At 42.8% G+C, this 18566-nt stretch overlaps 1 protein-coding gene across 1 annotated transcript in view; it reads right to left on the bottom strand.

Annotated features, from left to right (window-relative positions):
- Tecta (tectorin alpha) overlaps positions 1–9411 on the bottom strand; it is a 73977-nt gene extending 64566 nt beyond the window's left edge. The window contains exons 1-4 of the mRNA XM_004636399.2: positions 9139–9411; positions 7852–7916; positions 4588–4721; positions 1665–1952 (exon numbers count right to left, since the gene is read on the bottom strand). Of these exons, the coding sequence (XP_004636456.1) occupies positions 1665–1952; positions 4588–4721; positions 7852–7915 (486 nt within the window). The 5' untranslated portion in view covers position 7916; positions 9139–9411. The remainder of the gene's footprint in view (positions 1–1664; positions 1953–4587; positions 4722–7851; positions 7917–9138) is intronic.
- Positions 9412–18566: the final 9155 nt, after the last annotated feature.

The following is an 18566-nucleotide window of genomic DNA, read 5'->3' on the forward strand; positions in this document are numbered from 1 at the left end:
ATTTTTGAGTAGGTTAAAGGATAACCAAAATGTAGCCTCTTATAGTGCCGAGCACATAGGGGGCCTTAATACCTACTGATTTTCCCTCCTTCCTCCCCCATTTGTTGGGTTCCACAGTGCTCTACAGGATCGCAAGCTCAAAGTGCAGCTGGCCACATGATATTTTCCTGTGGAGAAGGTGGAGCCCATTTCAGAGGCAGGGATGGATGAACGCTTCTGCAGCTCTAGAGAATATCTTTTTTTGTTTGTTTTTGTTTTTCTCCAAGGAGCTCAAAGCACTTAGTTTCTTCATTCATCCTCCCAGAAAAAGAGATCTCACCTAATCCAGAAATTCACTCCAAAGTACAAATCAGAAAGTATCTAAATTATCTTGCCATTTTTATTGCCAGTGGAAGATTTTTGAAAAAAAAAATGGTGGTCAGCACTTGATAGACATTTCCTCTCTTTTTCCATCACTGACACTAAAATTTATTGATTGCTGGCATTCTGTGTTCTAACTCTGTAAGATATGAGGCTTAAAGGACATAAAACATCACCTGAAGAGTCGTTAGTGATCCATAACATGACAGAGGGAAATGTATGCTTCTTTAGAGGTTATTTCAAGCCAATGCATCCACTGTTTAAACTTGGGTCTTTCTGTTCTGCGGTACCTCTTAGTGATAAAATGCTTCAAGATGTTCTGGGCTGGAAGCGCTAAAACACATTGTGCTCATCGCATTGTAGACACGAGTTGCAAGAGCAGCACTTTTTCACCTCTCTCACTCTTTCTGTTCCACTCCTAAACCACTGACTCACTGCCAAGGATTTGGGGAAACAGATGGAATTAGAAATAATCCTAAGAAAGTGGAGGGCAGGTTTTTGAGTGTCTTTGCTTACTGGGGAATTGCACATTTGAAGATGCATGCGTCTGCTACTTCCAAAATCTCTACTGTCATAGGCACCCAAACAAGCAGTAGGCTTTTGTGAAAATTGCAGTCTGTCCCTTTATGTAGAAAGTTGATTATCTGTATGATAATGCCAGTGATAATCTTTCTTATTTGACTTTTATTTGACTGCTCATTTGGGATTTCAGAGCAGATGTTGAAACTTTATTCATGTAACGCTTTAACTGCCCACTCTAATTAACATCAGATATGAATAACTTCAGTCTTGGTCATAATAGAAAAAACTCATAACATAATCAATGAGCTAGGTCATTGGTGCCCAATCCACTACCCTACTTTTCCTTTTCTACCAGATTTTATGGAGGGGATCAAAAGATTATTGACAGAGAAAATCTTTTGTGTCTCTGGCCAGAGAAAAAGACCTGGGAGACCCTCCCTGGGTCCCTAAAATACATGCTCCAGAAAGGGCTCTGTGCTTCAAATGCTCTCTTGTAAAACAGGAATGCTAGCTACTGTGAGAACATTGGTGAAGGGTTCTTTTCAGACATTTGTAATGAATTGTGATGGCTGACGCATCATGTGAAATATTACAGCTGACTGGACTGGTTTGCTCTGATATTTCCCTCTGTTTCCTGGAATGAGGGTGGCAAGACCCATTAGTTCAACTCAAGCAAAGTGACATTTCTCAGCTCTACCAATTAGAGTCCTTCATGGTAGTGAAGCTAGACAAGAACTAGAAGTGAAGGTATGAAGTGCAAAGAGGGAAATAGGAATTATTACAGGTGTGGTGCTGCTGCCTCCATAAAACGTCACTTCCTCCCACGTCACGATGAACACCCAGGTGGCAGAGAAGGTTGCCATGTCTTTGAAGTACTTCCTGACGTCTTTGGTGGCTCTTTTCAAGATGACAGGATCCATGGTCTCTCTGTAATAGATCTCGCCTCGAATCCCATTGTGCACATCTGCCCAAAAGGGGGCGATGAAGGCCCTCCCATCGGTCAGGGGAAAGGACTCAGGGGTGAACTGGCTCACTAGCACATTGAAGGAAACAACACCATTGTTATTGACCTAAAAAATAGAAGAGGTTTGCACAGTGGATCTGAAACCAGGACGATGTTAGAGTTACAAACCAAGACAGACATTTGCCTAGCCATACGAGCCAAAATACATTTTGAACTGCTGATTTAGAGCCCCCACATACCAGCTCCCATTGTTCAAATGAGGAGGTTCATTTACTTTTAGACACACTCATTGGTTTTCTTTCACTTTCAATTTGTTGTCAACTTCGTTTCTTATCATTACATCAGTCTCATTTTCATGTTCTCTATCCTATCTCTATTGGAACTTACCAAATGCCATTGGGCTGTGTGTGTGTGTGTGTGTGTGTGTGTGTGTGTGTGTGTGTGTGTAAATGTGCACTGGGCCAGCCTGAGGCAGTGCAGACTATAAAGACAAATTCTGAGTCACAGACACAAAATAAAAAGGAAAACAAAGAAGCAAAGTTAAATTTGAAAATTGAGGAGCTTAATATTAGACTTTGATTCCTATTGATGAAAAAGGAGGAGTGTCAGAGAAAGGGCAAACGTTCCTTCAGCGAACTCAGAGCTCAGGATGAACCGTATCCTCCTGTGGATGAGACTTCTATTGATGTCACAACCACTCCTGTACTCAGAACAAGGAGAAGATCTACACATGCCCAGTTCCACTCTGGCTCTTATAACCTGATAGCTTCTTTGTGCAATCAGTGCATAAAAACTGAGCCATGAGTACCTTTATATTGTACAGTAAGTATAAATAATTAGATTGTGGTGATTTCTTTATGACTTAGAAATGGCTTAGTAAGCTTGGAAAACCTTTCTGCAGATCACAAGCCGGTATGTCTCCTCTGTTCTAATAGGACCTATAAGCAATCCAGCCTGTCCCTGAGTCTGAGATGAACTGATTTAACCTGGTAGCTTGTATGTACATGGCTTTAGTTGCACAAATGTCTATGATAGTAATTTTCAAAATTTCTAGATAAAAAAAAATTGGGGATAGAGAAATTTTTTTTCTATGTTCCAGTTGTTATGTTCCTACAAATAAGTTGTATCACAGACACCAACAAGGACCAAGTCCCATAGGTTGGTGGCTAATGGCAGGCCTTAGAGGAAAGGGTGTGGGGTCTGGGAAGGAAGGTGGAGACCAGGCTAGAGATACAGTAAGGGCTATTGTCTTTACATAACGAGGAACAACCCAGAGACTTGCAAGAGATTGTACTGCTCAAGTGGTAGGAACTTAAGGAAAAATGTACTCATGGATAAGTCTGCCCAAACTGATCTACCCTTCTGTAAGGGCAAGAATTCTTCAGACTTCATGTCACACTGTGCAGCAAAAGAGAAAGAGGCACGTAACTAAATACATTTGTTCTAGAGGCCTGGGTGGCTGAGCCTTGGAGCATGAAAGCTTTGCACTCCCCTCTTAGCTCCAAAATCAGGTCAGTACAGTCGTCGATAACAAACCCAGACGGGGCGCCCTTCCTGTGTGGACAGCAGAAGAGGCACTTCAGGCTGCCTGAGCGATGGCTTTGCTAACAGCTGTAATTAAAACACACAGACTCCCAAGAAAGCTCATGATGGCTCACATGTGTTTTGATTATGTTCTCTGGTTAAGATCAGAGAGTCTGAAAATTTTGTGGGCATCATAACCACCTGCAAGGCTCACTAAACTGGAATGCCAGGCTCCTCTCCCAGAGTTTCTCACTCAGTACATAGATGTGGGGCACAAGAAACAGCGTTGCTGGAGTGGCCAGGTGATGTTGATGCCACCAGCTCAGGGGCAGCTAATTAGGTGATAACCGCTGGTTAGGTGATGGAAGAGGAAGCCATGTTCTAATGGGAATCAGCCCTGCATTACACATTGGGAGCGGGGGACGCAGAGGTCTCAGATGTGGAGGTGGCCAGAGATGGAGATGCCCAGAGCCTCATGTATGTCCCCACGATACAGAGGAGGAAGGGATGCAGTGTGACCCACACATGCCTCCCTCGGCCCTTTAAGCCCACAGATAAACAGAGGCTCAGCTGCTCTAAACCCTCCTCTTAATGTGAAGGTCTCACTGGTAGCCAACCCAATGATAATAACAAAAACAAAACCCGAGGAATGAAGTACCTAGGGGAGCCTGACAGCCAAAGGAATACTTTCTTAGTGCAGGTATGAGAGCGCGGCCCTCTGCATAGCTACAGACCCACAGAAGTGGCCAGTTCTGCAAACAACTTTGATACAATAGCTGATTACCCATCCACTCTGGGCCAACTCTGCTGCAAATTGGTAGGAAGCCTAAGGACAGCAGATGCCTAAACTTTTCACACCCCCAGAAGGGAAAGAAAAATGATATTGCTCCTATTGTGGTTCATTGTATCTTTTTATCTTGTCGAGTAGCAGAAATAATGCTCACAGCATTGGGGCCTCTGCTTCACTTCCGTGCTTAATCACCCACAAAAGCAATTTATTGCCCTGTATACTCCTCTCCTATGAACATTAGCCATTAAATATACCTTTGACTTTCTTAATCATAAAACCTATCAGCTCATGAAATTTCAAAACTTGTCATTTTGGCTGCCAGTAAATCTATTCCTGAAGCCCCGGAAGAGCATATTGAAAACGCTTTCCTTAATGATAAACAAAAGGGAGAGCCGCAGAGCAACACTGGGGCTAGTTCTCCACTTACATAGACAGTGCGGTAAGGAATGCCAAAGAAGAACACGGGGATGGCCAACTTAATCTCAGATGAGCTTCCGTCGTCTACTTTGGGGGTTTTGGTGTCATTCTGCCAAAATGGATACATGAGCTCCCTGGGCTGAGCTGTTGAGAGAGACAGTGGTTAGATGGACAGCAGCTCCCTCCTCTGTTTGCAAGCCGCTTCCCTCCCAGCTAGTAAAACCAGCTTCTCTGAGGTCGGTTTACAAGCTCAAGACAGGCCAGATGACCTGACCTCTAATCCTACATCCAAGTCAGGTAGTGAACACCATCTTCTGCCTCCAGGAGAGGGAGCGGGAGAGTGATACCATTTTTCCTAGGAATAAAGCCCTTCCTCCTTCGTTCCTATGCCCCCTTGCATTTTGGAGCCAGTAATGGTGACAAGTGGCCAGAAGGCTGTGACATCACTGCTGCCTCAGCTCTCTCAGTACTGAGAGGCAGCCTCCAGGTCTGGCAGGTAGGGAAGGGCTTGCCTCTTAACTAGACAGCAGAGTGGAGAGAAGGTGGCTGTGGCTGCAGAACTCCCAGCCCAAGAATTCTACTATCCTACTATTATGTCTTTTTCTGAGAAGAGTCTCCTCCCTCCTGCTACACAATAGGAAAAGATATCAGAGCCCAGAAGGAAATAAACAAGAGTTGGAACCAGGACAAAAGTGGTAGGAGAGGGTTTGTATAACTGGCCTGAGAATGACCTTGATTGAGGGCCAGCCCCAAGAGGCTTTCTGCCCAGCTCCCGTTCACAAAAGGTTGAAATGGGATCCTCCAGGCCCAGGGACGCTGAGCCCTCGAGAAGATCTCTCTGGAGAGGAGGCACAGGGTTCTCCCTTGTCCTTCTGGTCAAAGGTGAGAATCATCACACAGCACTCACAGGCCCCCGCTGTGACAGTGTCACCACCTCCCTACATGCCTGCCTTACTTCTTAAAAGTTTCCCAGCCAAACTCTTGCAATGTGTGGTTCAGTTTAGCAAGAGAAATGAGTCAATTCCCCTCAGGGTCTACTTTCCTGAAAACCAGGTCTGATCACATCAATAAAATAATCTTCATTGCAAGTATTTTACTTTTGTCTGCTTCTGTTCTTTTGTTTCTTCAACAAAAATAGATAATCTTTTAATCCCTTTAAAATTGGAGTTTTTCAGGGGGCAGTAGCAGATCCATTCCAGGCTTCTAGCCTTAGCATCTGAGGCGCCTGCTCCAGGCCATCAGGAGGCAAGCGCCTGCTCTCCCTTCAGCCTTCTCTGGGAAAGTCCCCTATCTGCACTGATAGAGCCCAGAGGACAATAGGAAGGGAGCCACTGGCCAAAGGCTGCCCTGCCCTCTGGGCACCTTTTGGTGAGCAGACAACAGCTCCTGGAAAGGAGCATGCAGAGTGTGGTCAGTGAGCCATCTGCAACACAAGGGACAACACAAGGCAAAGCACCAGCCCTCTAACTCTGGACTTGAGAGCAGGAAGAGATCTGCCTGCCCAGAGAACTGATCTCTTTCTGATGGTTAACATCAGAGGAGAGCAGGAAAAACTATCGTGGTCATTAGTGTATAGTACATGCATTGTTTCCCAGGCCCTAGAAGTTTCTAGAAAGCTGACCAAGTCTTAACCCATAAGAGGCACTAACTGCTTTCACAGCCATTGTCTGGATTTTATGCTATAGTCAGTAGTTGAAAAGGGGTCTTCTAACATTCTTGTACATGTAGTAGCAACAAAATCCAAAATCCTAGAAGCTAGGAACTTTACTTTTTCATGGTAGTCTCTGCTATACCTTTAAACACAGATACTTATTAAATTTGAAGGGTTATAGATTTCCTTGAATTAAGAGCAGCAAATAGTCATGGATTTATCCTTCACGGAGAACTTTTAGGAGCACAACATCATATTAAATCATAATTATTTTCAGGGAAAAGTTTATTGGTGTTTTGGGTAGCTTTGGCCAATCTACTTAAGGAATAAAAAACCTGTAATCCTTCATGGTAGAGACAGAAAATCATGACCACGAAAAGTGTGCCCAAATTCTCTGTCGACCCCAAACATAAGGGAAGTTATACAGTTTTCCTCTTAATGATTGTTCATGAAAAGTTTGTTATTTTGTACAGGATAATATAGACTGTTAAAAGTTCTCAACCTTAACTCAAATAATAAAAATATCTAATATTATAAATACTGAAATACTTATTGAATAAAAGGGATGCTTGATAAAAGGGAATAGGCTTAAACTATAGTAATTTCCATTTCAGAAGTGTGTGTGTGTGTGTGTGTGTGTGTGTGTGTGTGTGTAACTGGTGACAACATGGCTTGTCAATGTTATCAGAATTAGTAAAAGAAAGAAAATCCCTGCCTATGCTTGCTCTGTGCTTGAAATTTCAAACAAACATGCTTCTAGGATTTCTTCTTTCACCAAGGAAATTGTATTTTTTTTGAAGTAAGAGTAGGCGGTTGGAATCAGTGGGGTTATTGTGGGGTTTTCATGCTACAATTATTACATTATTATTATATATTATAACTGTTTAATTTCACCCAGCCTTGGAAAACCATTAGGATTTATAAAGCTATTCATCTCAGACTTATAACCACGTGCCAACTGAACTTGACAAACAAACCAGAAAAACAAAGATGCTATAGCATTTTAGCCATAAAAGTTTTAAACCTATCGGGATAGCCCCATTTTCCTTGTCTCAAATCCAAATATGACAGTAAAAAGAAATACATGAGGCTTTTCTTTTCCCCAGGAAAATGCTACAATGGAGGAGGAAGGAATCACTTCTTTCCTTATGAGGGAGCATTGTCTTATTTCACTTACAGTTTTAGATTTTGGGTCTATGACATAGATCAATGATACACAATGGAGCAACATCAATGTTGCTCTAACTTTCTAATTTTTGGCTAAAATAAATATATTATTTCAAGTCTCTAATGTACACTTAAAGCCTTAATGGAAAACATTGATAATCCATGGAACACACACACAGAGCTATTCTATGTATTTTAACAGAAATAGTTTGCATCACCTTGAAGAACTTTTTTGAGATATACAAATTGTGTTCCAAGTTAAATAAGAAAAAGTGAGAAATGAATACCATTCAAAGTTAATGTATTTTACCCTTGACAACAGAATTTACATTTTTTCTTGTTGTATCTGTAGACACATGTACACCTGCCTTTACAATTATAGTTCCAACAAAAATGTCTCTTTATAAATTCAAGAGCATGCTAATCAAGAGCTTTATGGAATTCTGTAGTACTCACCTTGGTGCCGTACAAGTGCGAAGATGAAAGAGACCCAAATTCTAAGTAATGATGAATAATTCATCCTGGAATTTTAAAAAGAAAAAGAAAAAAAATCCCCAGCTTGCCAGAGTAAATAGAACACCAGGTGTGTTTGGTGGCAAATCCCAAGACACATCACAACCATCATAGAACAAATTCACAACACAACATCAATAGTTTTAAGTCATGCTGACATTCCTTGAAGGCGAGCAGGTCCTCTTAAGTTCAAGACTTCATGAACAAATCCGACCCTCAGAAGAAGCTGGTCTGGAAATTCAATGAGATCATGCATTTATAGGCTCGGTGTGAGAGGGCATGGAGGAAATAAAAAGTATCTACTCTGCATCTGACAGAGCACTGAAAACTAGGACCCAACTCCAAAGGTTTGGGTCCCCGTTGTATCTAGAACAGAAATTCAGCCCTCTGTGAGACCTGTCTCTCCCAAATTGCACAATGGCTTTCCTTCACAATCAAAGCAATGTTGGTTGAAACACCATGCCTTCCTACAGCTAGGAGGATTTGGAGCTTGCGATCACCTCTTGGATGACATGGAGCCATTTGCTTTACTGACCAGAGTCACAAGGGATCTAAGACTCTCTCCATTGCTCTTTCATAGCAAAATGAATGATAGCTACATTGATAATAAAAAAAAAAGCACCCAAGGTTGTGGTTTGCTATTACAGTAAGAATAGAACTCAACACAGAAGCAAGTTATTAGTTCCAGCGAGTTAATTAGAGAAGGACCATCACAAAAATGAACTTTTTTTCATGTTAGTCTATAATCAGTTCAACTGGTGGCTTTACTCTCCGTTAGGAGTGTGCTAGGTGTGTGCCACTCAGTAGGGCTGAGATGCAAGCGCACAACTCCAAGTTCAACATACGCCCGTGTAAAGAGCCAGAGCGAGTAGCTGCACTGTGAAATTTGTTCCTGACAATCTTAAAGATAGAAACTCTCCTCTTATTATTGAAGGTTATCATTATTCTTCAGCCAAACTTCATGAAAAAGCAATGCATTCAATGAATTTATCCGGTGAGACTTTTATTGAAAGTAAATCCTCAGTTGTCAAGCACACATATTGAAATTTCAGACACTTATTAAATATTAGGATTGCTGAGAACAGCGCAAGGATTTCAGCAGAGATCACCCGCAGCTTTAGCCAGAGGCAGGTGCCTTGCAAGTTGAAGACATGAGCCCTTAGGGAGACAGCACAGAGAGCAGGAAGGATTCATTTAGATATTTGTATTTATGAAAAGAATGTCACTAACCTGTTCTGTAGAGACGGGAGGAATTGAGTCACAAATGTTAACCCAAAGCTTGGTAAACCAGGAAAAATTTAACTGAAACAAAAATTCATGTCAGTCCTCCTCAACTTGCTGCCAATTACTTCTGATCCCTGAAATGATGTCTGAATCCTGCACTCTTAAAACCAAAAATTCAGTTAGTCCTGCGCTAGAGTCCTGTGCTAGTGTTGAGTTGCAATCAAGTTTTTTTCTATTGATTAAGGAAAAGTAAATCTAAAGATCAGTTTCAGGATTGCGTGGAGAGGTTTTTTTCCTGAAAAACTAGACCTTCCCCCAACCCCTGCTTAAAAATAAAAGTAGATTCAGATGGAAATGTCAGGGACTTGGAGCTGAAACCTTGATTCTTTCTGATCAGAATCACTTTGCACTGAAAAACACAAGAGAAAACCCCCTTCTCCTTTTGTACCCAAAAGAAGGCAACTGTATAATGTTACAGAATTAGCATCCACCAGCATGGGATTAAAACTCCAAACAAAGCTGCTGCCTCCAACAATTAAATGAAGTTGGCTTTCTACTAAAGTTGTTCTTTTTTTTTTTTCTGTCTGCTCACAGGCTTTACTCTATTTTTTTGCAGGTATGCATGAAGTATTTTTAAAAGCTGTTCCAAACTTTTCTAGGTTTTTTCCTTTCTTTTTCTATTATACTGCAGTGCAGCAGGCCAGACTACGGTGCTTTTTCTAGGCTAATCCAGAGGAAGCATCCAGTGGGATTTTTCATAATGGGACATCCAACTGCACCCTGGACGCCCCCACAGGTGGCCAACCACTTATGACCCTTGTGGAGAGCAGAGAAAGAACAGCCCACTTTCTGATGGAAAAGGCAGTAAGTAAAGAGTTTAACGCCACTGTGAACAAAGGGAAAACGTATCAGGTTTGATGCACCCAGCCACCTTGAACATGAAATGAGAAAAATTGGCCACAGCATCAGCTAAGTCTACCATTTAATGTGTTTCCAAGGAAATTTATTTAGAAAGAAATAATTTGAACACAGCAAAAAAAAAAAAAAGTTGTAATTCGCTGAGAATTTAAAAATTACATCCACAAAAAAAGAAAATGACTCTAATTTTGTTTTTTGACCAAATATTTAAATTCTGACTGTACAAAAAATAAAAATCAAATTCAATTAAATAATTCTGGATTTGAGTAAGTTGTCCTAAAATGGACAAGAGTTTATGGGAAACTGGTTTTTTAACCTAAATCATCCAGTGTTTCTCCAACAATGTATAATTCAGTAATTATTACACAATATGTTCATTCTTCCACCAGTAACATGAGTCCTATAACATGTGTTTGTGGATGTCAAATAAATATTTTCATCTAAAACTGATGATATTTTTAGTGGTCCTTTTATATCTACTTTTGAGAGTGCTCAGATAAAGTAAAATTAAATCAAACCTGAGGCTCATTTAGAGAAGCATTCTTCTTGCCCAGTCCATATATTGAGGTTTTAATCTGATAATCTACCTAAATTTCTTGAAACAAAATAATTTCTCTATTTAGAAAGCTACTAGTGGTTTGCTAGCTGCTTTGATTTACTTTTTTCTCCTCCTACTCAAGGATATCGGTATCACAACCTTTTGGACCCATATTAAATGCTTCACTCTTGTTGAGGCGGGACTACTGCTGGAATGAGTGCATTGTGAGCAGCACCAGCTATGGAAAGTGGCAACGTCAGTGTCTAGAATTTCCGCTGAGAGTGATCATTTATCTTGTCCTTAGAGAGAAGCTGGTCTGACTTTTTTGCTCACTGGGCCAGGAGGCTGGTTGGTGAGTATACTCTAGTTGTTCACTCGCAGGTCAGAGATGGACAAATCACAAAAAGCCCTTTTCTTGGCATGTCAGCAAGAGGAGGTACATTGTTGAAAGTGTGAAGAGAGCCAAGATTTCTGCCAAGATTTTTACCTGAGATAGGTGGTGTGGGTGTGGCGCGCAGCTGGTTCCCCTGATACCGGAGCTTTGAAAAGATGGCATAGATTAAGGCTGCTTTTTCAAGCAAGAGAAGAGACACTGTAAACAAACCAGTTCCCAACAAACAAGTAGAATGAGTGAAATATCTTTATTTTGCTTTGTTCTCTTAGGTTTCCTCCCCATTTTTTGTGAAGGAGATGGTCAGATTTCAGCTAGTTTGAAGTGATGTACCATTCATTGGTTATGGTGAACACAGAGCTAAGTCACTTAGGTTCTCTTCCAAAGAGATGTGATGAGATCCATGACCAGGCAACAGCCTTGCCTTTGGCTCCTCGCGTTCAGTCTTGGCACTACAGCCAACAGCACTCTCTCTCTTCTTGGCCAAAACCTGGGCAAGGTGGCAGTACAGTGGGCTAGCACATTCTGCTCCAAGCAGGACTTGCCCGTGGACCAGTTGATGCTGCAGAGATCTCTGCTGAGAGACAGACTCTACCAGGTCTCACGGGAAACAACCGTATAATGCAACAACAGGGCCTGTCTGGCTTGGAATTCGATAGATAGATAGATAGATAGATAGATAGATAGATAGATAGAGAGAGAGAGAGAGAGATAGATAATTTATTACATATCTATATGCCCATATGCACACATTTATATATACTACATATGTGTATGTAACATTGTGTATACTTATATACACACTTATGTGGCACATGATGATACTGCAGTCAGTGACAGGTCACATACAAAAGTGCATAAGGTTATATGGGCTGGGGATGCTGTAACCATCTTAGTGTATGTTAGGATCACTTTGTTGTTCTAGAGCAACGAAATTGCCCGACAATGCATTTTTCAGAAGGTATTTCCATTACTACACAGGGAGGTACTCATGTGTGTGTACATATACACACAAAACATACAGCTATCTAGTAAAAGCCCCCAAATGTTTTTCCATTTCCCCAGTTTTCTCAAAATTTCAGGTCCTTCAGATGTGTCCAATTTTACCCCATTAAGAGTTAAAATTTCAGGGCTTGGAGATAGCTCAGCAGTCTAAGCACCTGCCTGGCAAACACAAGGACCCAAATTCATCCCTGGTACTGCAGCACCTGTAATCCCAGAGCTGGGGAGGCTGAGTCAGGAGAATCACTACAAATCCAAATTGCATAGCAGGACTCTGTATCAAAATAAATAAATTTAAAAAAAAAAATTTTAAAGAGTTAAAATTCCCCCCTATATGGGAAGACAATCTAGAAGAACTTTCCCTATAAGGAAACAGCTCAAAAGCCCTATTCATCTCCCTCCTGATCGCCAGGCCCATAATCAGGGTCAGGTTAGAGCATAACTCTGCCAGATTATAAAGGCAGGGTCCTAAATCCTTTCTTGCAAGACCTAGCCAGTAAGAACTGGCCTATGAAGGGGGCAAGATGAGTATTCAGGAACTAGATACTGAAAGTACTTGGTCAAGTTAGCAGGTACAGAATAAGATTGAGCTCACTGACTTGGGAACTCTATAGACTTAACACCATGTTGAGGGCCCCAGGGGAAGGTACAAGTTCATTCCTGGGCAGCTTCTATTAACCTGAGAAAGTGATGGATTTTATTTATTTATTTATTTATTTATTTATTTATTTATTTATTGTGGAACCAGAGATTGAACTCAGGCCCTTGCGCTTGCCAGGCAAGCGCTTATTCTACTGAGCTATCTCCCCAACCCAAGTGATGGATTCAGAGATAGCTCAGCAGATTAAGCACCAGCACGAATGTGAGGCTGAATTTGGAGGGTAAATGGCAGAAGAAGGTGTCCGAAGGCTCAGGAAAGACAGCATGCTGCAGCAGACACACTATGTGAGTCTGCATTTTGACAGCCTGATAGATGCATTCCACACGGAGCACAGACACACCATCCAAACTGGCCAATGTGAAGATGGTGGCACAGGAACCACATCACTGGCAAGCTCACCAAGCTCAGCAGTGATGCCTTCCGCAAGCCAGGGTGAAAGTCAGGTGGTGACCACAGAGCATGGCATGAAGACAGCGGGCTCCTCAAGCAAGTGTAACCAGGTGCCAGCCTCCTACTACATGGAGGCTGTCACAATTCTCATCATGACCTAGAAGGTCAGAGTGGCAGCCAAGGGCCCTGATCCATAAAGGTCTCTGGAGATGGTCCGAGCCAACAGGGGTACTGCTTACTACATATGACTTAAAGAGAATGGCTGTGCAAAGACTAAGAACTGTCGACCCATTATAAAGTAATGATCCCTCTCCAGTTTCTAGATCTGAGCCAGTTTTCAAATCTAGAATCTGTAGATTAAAATGGCAAAGGGTTTACACAGAGAAGGACCCGGCAACAGCAATGCAAGTGTACTTGAATGCTTCCCTCAGGCATCCTCAAAAACACCTATCGCTATTTACTCAAGAGTCTGTAGGCTGGGGGCAAAGGAATGTCTAGACATTTCAAGGACTGTTGGTCAGGGGATTTGGATTAACACCGATACTCAAAAATCCTGTTAGAATAGGAATGTATAGGACCCAGGGAATGAGAGGAGTTCTGGAAAAATACATCTTACAGTAGGTCCTGAGGGCTATAGACCCACCTGGATGTCATTTTTTTTTCCAGTACCAATATATAATTAAGACTATTTGGCAAATTGGGACCCTGGTCTGTGGTGTGGAGCTATCATAGCAAGGAAGGCCAGGCAGTAAATATAAAAAGGTACTACATCCTGGGCTGGGAGTGGGGACTGACCAAGACTAGTGCTAGTCTTAAAGAGCAGGACAATTAAGGCTCTAACATCACTATTACACTGCCCAGAACAGATGCTGGAGGTTGGCTGTAAAGTACGAAAAACTCAGGCAAGTAGCAGCCCCCATCACAGCTGCTGTGCTAAGATGGAATCTTGACTAGAGAAAATTTATTTGGCTTCAGGTACGTGATATGCAGCTATTCATTTGGCAAATGCATTTCCTGCCTTACCTGAACCAGAAATGCCAGTCCGATGAGTTCATATCGTGTGATACAGATATTAATACATACTTGTAGTTTTGCCCCAGCATTACAAGGATAAATCTACCATTGCTGTGGTTTGAATACGGTTTGTCCCAACCAAACTGTGTTGAGGCTTAATTCTTCAGTGCTGCAGTGTTAGGAAGTTGGGTCAACTGGGAGTTGCTTTGGTGATGGGAGTGGAGCCCTCACGAACAGTTTAGTGTTGTCTTTTGGGAGTGAATTCTCACTCTTGTGGTCAGGGGAAACATTAGTTATCACAGGAGCAGACTGTTGTGAGGTATTTGGTCTCCTCTGCCCCCTCCTATCTTTCACGCTTGCTCACTTGCCCCTCCGCATGGGGCACCGTTGGCCTTTACCAGAACTGGAGAATGTGCTGGCATCATGATGGTGGGCTTCCAGGACTGTGATCCAGAATAACTTTTTTTTTTTTTTTTTACAAATTACTCAGTGTTAAGTATTCTGTTATAGCAACAGAAAAAACAAAAGACTAAGACACCTTATTTCACAGGACAGTGCAAAGAGATCCGGGCCATCTGGATCTGCAGAACATTCACCTTGATTCACTACATTAACAACATCGATCATCTGGACATGATAAAGAGATGGCTGGCAATTGGTAAGATACATGGTGTCCAGAAGGTGGAAGATAAATCTTTTCAAGCTTCAAGGCTGCTCCCTCGTAAGATTTTTAGGAATCCTGTGGCGAGGCACATGTCCTCCCAAGTAAAAGACAGATCACTTTATTTACAGCCTCTCTACAAAGAGATTTCTCCTGCTGAGGATGTTTCTTCGGGTTCTGGGGGCACACATTCTAAACCTAGGAAAACCTCCAGTCCATATTCTGGATGATATGGAATTAAGCCAACTGTGAATTACGCCGAGAGCGTGAATGAAATCAGCAGCTCCAGGGTACAATGCAAGTAGCTCTGTCATTTGGGCAAAATGTGCGGTTGACCTTTTGATGGTGGCTCTGAGTGGCATAAGTGATGAATTGTGGAGTTGAAGTCTCATGAAGGCTCCTGATGTTCTGGAAGTGAAAAAATGTTCCTTTTCCTGCAGTGACAAAGAATCACATACCTTCTGAAAATCAACCGCCACAGTTGCACCAATGCCCCTCCCCCACCCCAGGCCCTGGATCACATACTTGGCCATAAGTGGTGAGGGCCATCACTACAATGGAGGAGGAAATCCAGCCCAAACTTAAGTGTGCACGCCGAAAGTAGGTGGGATCATACGACACCCTTTGTAGCAATCTTCTGGAACAATCATTTGAAGATTTTTATGAGATGCTTGCTGGTTTTGAAAGGCAGTAGAGAAACATATTCTCAAATGTGTGGTGCTCAGGGTGATATGTCTTGATGTGTTGTGTTGAAGGAGAAATGTCCTAAAGTGAAAGCAGTACAAACTAGAAGGCAGTGATTCACACAACTAGACAAAGGCTAGGGGAGACTAAGATGGGAAAACCAGTAACAAAGAGGCCCAGAGTGGAGACATGTGGAGGGAGAGATGGGAACAGACGCCAGGTATGGAGATCTTTGCAGCATCTGTTAACATCTGCCAGGCAGCATCCACTAGAGAAGGGGGACACTAAGCAAGCAAGTAGAGAAAACGGCTCAGCCAGTTGAAGTGAAGCAGCCGTTATCAGGGTGGGCGCAGTGCACACGTACAACGTGGCCATCGCAACAGGCGTGGAGGTACCCGGCACCAACAGCATGAAGTCCCACTTAGCATGGCTGTTCTAAGGACTCTGGTCTCTGAATGTTCAACATGTTCATTACAGACCTTGGTGAAACCGGCTGGCCAACTGGTGACAGAATGATGGAGTGACTTTTCTTCCTGGAAGGGCCAATGGTCCCTTTCTGTAGGGATAAAGATCATAATATACCTTTCCTGCCCAGAGGCCTCATGCGGCGTCACTAAAGAGAAACAGGAGGCCTGACGCCAGGGCAAAGTATTCAACGTGAAGTAGAATTGACTAGAAAATCCATCTTATAGGAAAAGCAATGTGAGGCTGGGCCTGTGACTATGGATCTGCAGGTTGGAATATAAACAGTATGATACAGAAGATGACACCTCAGGAGAGCACTCGAATGCTTAGGAGGCAGGTAAAGTGCCATCTTGAGGACACTGTCCCTTGAAAGTGCTATTCTCCAAGACACCGCACACAATGAGTCAGAGTTTGTGAAGTGCAGAATCCCAGACAGCAAAACTACACGGATCCAGGAACCAAATCACAGATACCAGCCAAGGTGGCCCTCCTTGCCCTTACTTCGGATAATCATTAGGGAATGCTATGGTTTGAATATCCCCTAAAGGTCCACTGGGAATGAAGTCTTGGTCCTCAAGGAGGTGATGCTGGGAGGTGGCGTAACTTCATGAGGTGGAGGCTAATGGGTGGACTTTAGACCACTGGGCGCACAAGGTTATTTCCCACGTGACCCTTTTCATAGCTCCTGTGAGGGTTGTTATAGAAGTCTGTCCCGCCCATCCTCTTCCTGTCCAGTTCTAAGACACAACTGCTTGTTCCTGTATGTTTCCTACCATGGTGTGCGTCTACCACTGCCCTCATCAGAGGCCAAACCAGTGGGGTGCACAATCTTGGACTCTGAACTTCTACACCTGTGAACTAGATTTTCCGCTTTTTCTTCAAAAATAGCCTGTGCCAGGTGTTTCACAATAGTAATGAAAGCTGGCTGATAAAAGGGACTGGATGCTTCCCAACCCCTCATTTCTGGGCGCTGTAGTTTGAATCCTCGATTCTCCTGAGGACACACTTTCACCAGGAGGCACAGCACTGCTGCCTTGGTGTTGTGTTCCAAAGACTAGCAAGAACAGAGCTGAACCAGCAATCTGTGAGGACTAGCAAAATGTGGTATAAGGGCCAGTAGAAACACCGAAACAATCAGGATTTGGAGGCAGATTTATTTATGTTGACAGGCACTAATCGGGATTACTCCCCAAATATTAGGCCCTGATCTCTGGCGGTCGAGGGCCTCTACTGGATAGGCAAGCAGAAAGTACACAGGCAGAATGGCTTGTCCATTGGGATTGGTTCTTACAATACGCATCACAGTGACCGGCATTTCCAAGAGATCAGAGGCAACTGGAACTGGAACAGGAACTATGACCTGGGCAATTGAGAAACTGAAGGATACTCCTGGGGGACGGAGGGATTTTCTGTTACATTTCCCTGCCTCTGTTTCCCCAGCAAATCTTCACTGGGCATATTACACATCACCTTCAGGGACAAGGCCCAAACAGAAGCAGTAACATTAGGGTTGTCAGTGATCCTATAGGCCAGGCTCCAGCCAGGGTCCCCAAGATGGTCTTATTTCAGTTTTTCCCTAAGTTGCTTTTCAGGAAGAGACATAAGTTAGCCTGTTCTGTAACATTTCTGTGGCAAGGGTGTGAGGGAGTTAATCAGATCAAGGAGTGTGTCCATTGTTCCCTGGAAACTCATCAAATCTTGGTCAAGGGTTTGATTTGTTCTATTCTCTGTCCATATAGTTTAAGGCAAAGAAAAGAAAAAGAAAAAAATGAAAAAGAAAGGAATAAACAAAAAAACCCCAGTTTGCAGGGGGCATGAAAGTAAGGATTGGGATAAGCAGCCTGAAAAGACACAAAAATCTAGGCATGGAGCAATCCTGTGAACAATGTCCTCAGGTTTCAGTCAGTCCTGTACTATCTCTTCAGAATGATCCTCAGAGGAGCTAACGAGGTAAAATTTTCAGAGATCTAAAGCTGGATTTCTGAAACATGTAGAGATAATATGTAACTGAGTTCTATGTATGTTCAGGGATGTCTACAGATATAGTTGGTCTTTTAACTGGCTATAAGCTGTATGTAGTTTTCATTTAGTTTCTAAGAGATCAGCAGTAACTGGAACTGGAAGTGGAACAGGAACAGGAACCATATTACCTGGGTAACCAACAAACTGAAGTGTACTGGCTGGGGTGGGCATTTTCTGTGACAGTAGGACATCCACCACACACTAAGCTTAAGGGATAATGTGTGGAATTCAAGTGACCCATTTTGGTCACAGGCCCTCACGCTCCCTTGCCCAGTCATGACAGCAATCTTGGTTTGAACAGCATCTGGTAGTCGGGGTAGTTGGGATCTCAGAATACTCAGTAATTCAGTTTGAATGAAATCATCACATAAGCCACTGAGATGAACAGAGGTGAGAACTAAGACACAATGGACAGTGGCAGAGACAGACAGTGGTACTACTTGTGGCCTTGAAACCAACCACAGTGAAGGGTTGTAGTTCATTCTCTGAAACTACCTCTTCCTCATTTCTCCTCAGGAACAGGTTCCCCCCAGAGCCTCTGGAGCAACTGCTCCCAAGCAGAGATGGAAAACCAGATCTACACATTGCTTGGGCCAGACATGGGCGCTTAGACCCCTTCCAGTGATTTCTAACTGCAAGAAATGTGATTCGCAGAAAGATTCCAACAACTGGCTCATCTGGAGCTACA

The sequence above is a fragment of the Octodon degus genome, unplaced genomic scaffold, assembly GCF_000260255.1.
Source record: "Octodon degus isolate 3935 unplaced genomic scaffold, OctDeg1.0 scaffold00080, whole genome shotgun sequence".
Taxonomy (NCBI): Eukaryota; Metazoa; Chordata; class Mammalia; order Rodentia; family Octodontidae; genus Octodon; species Octodon degus.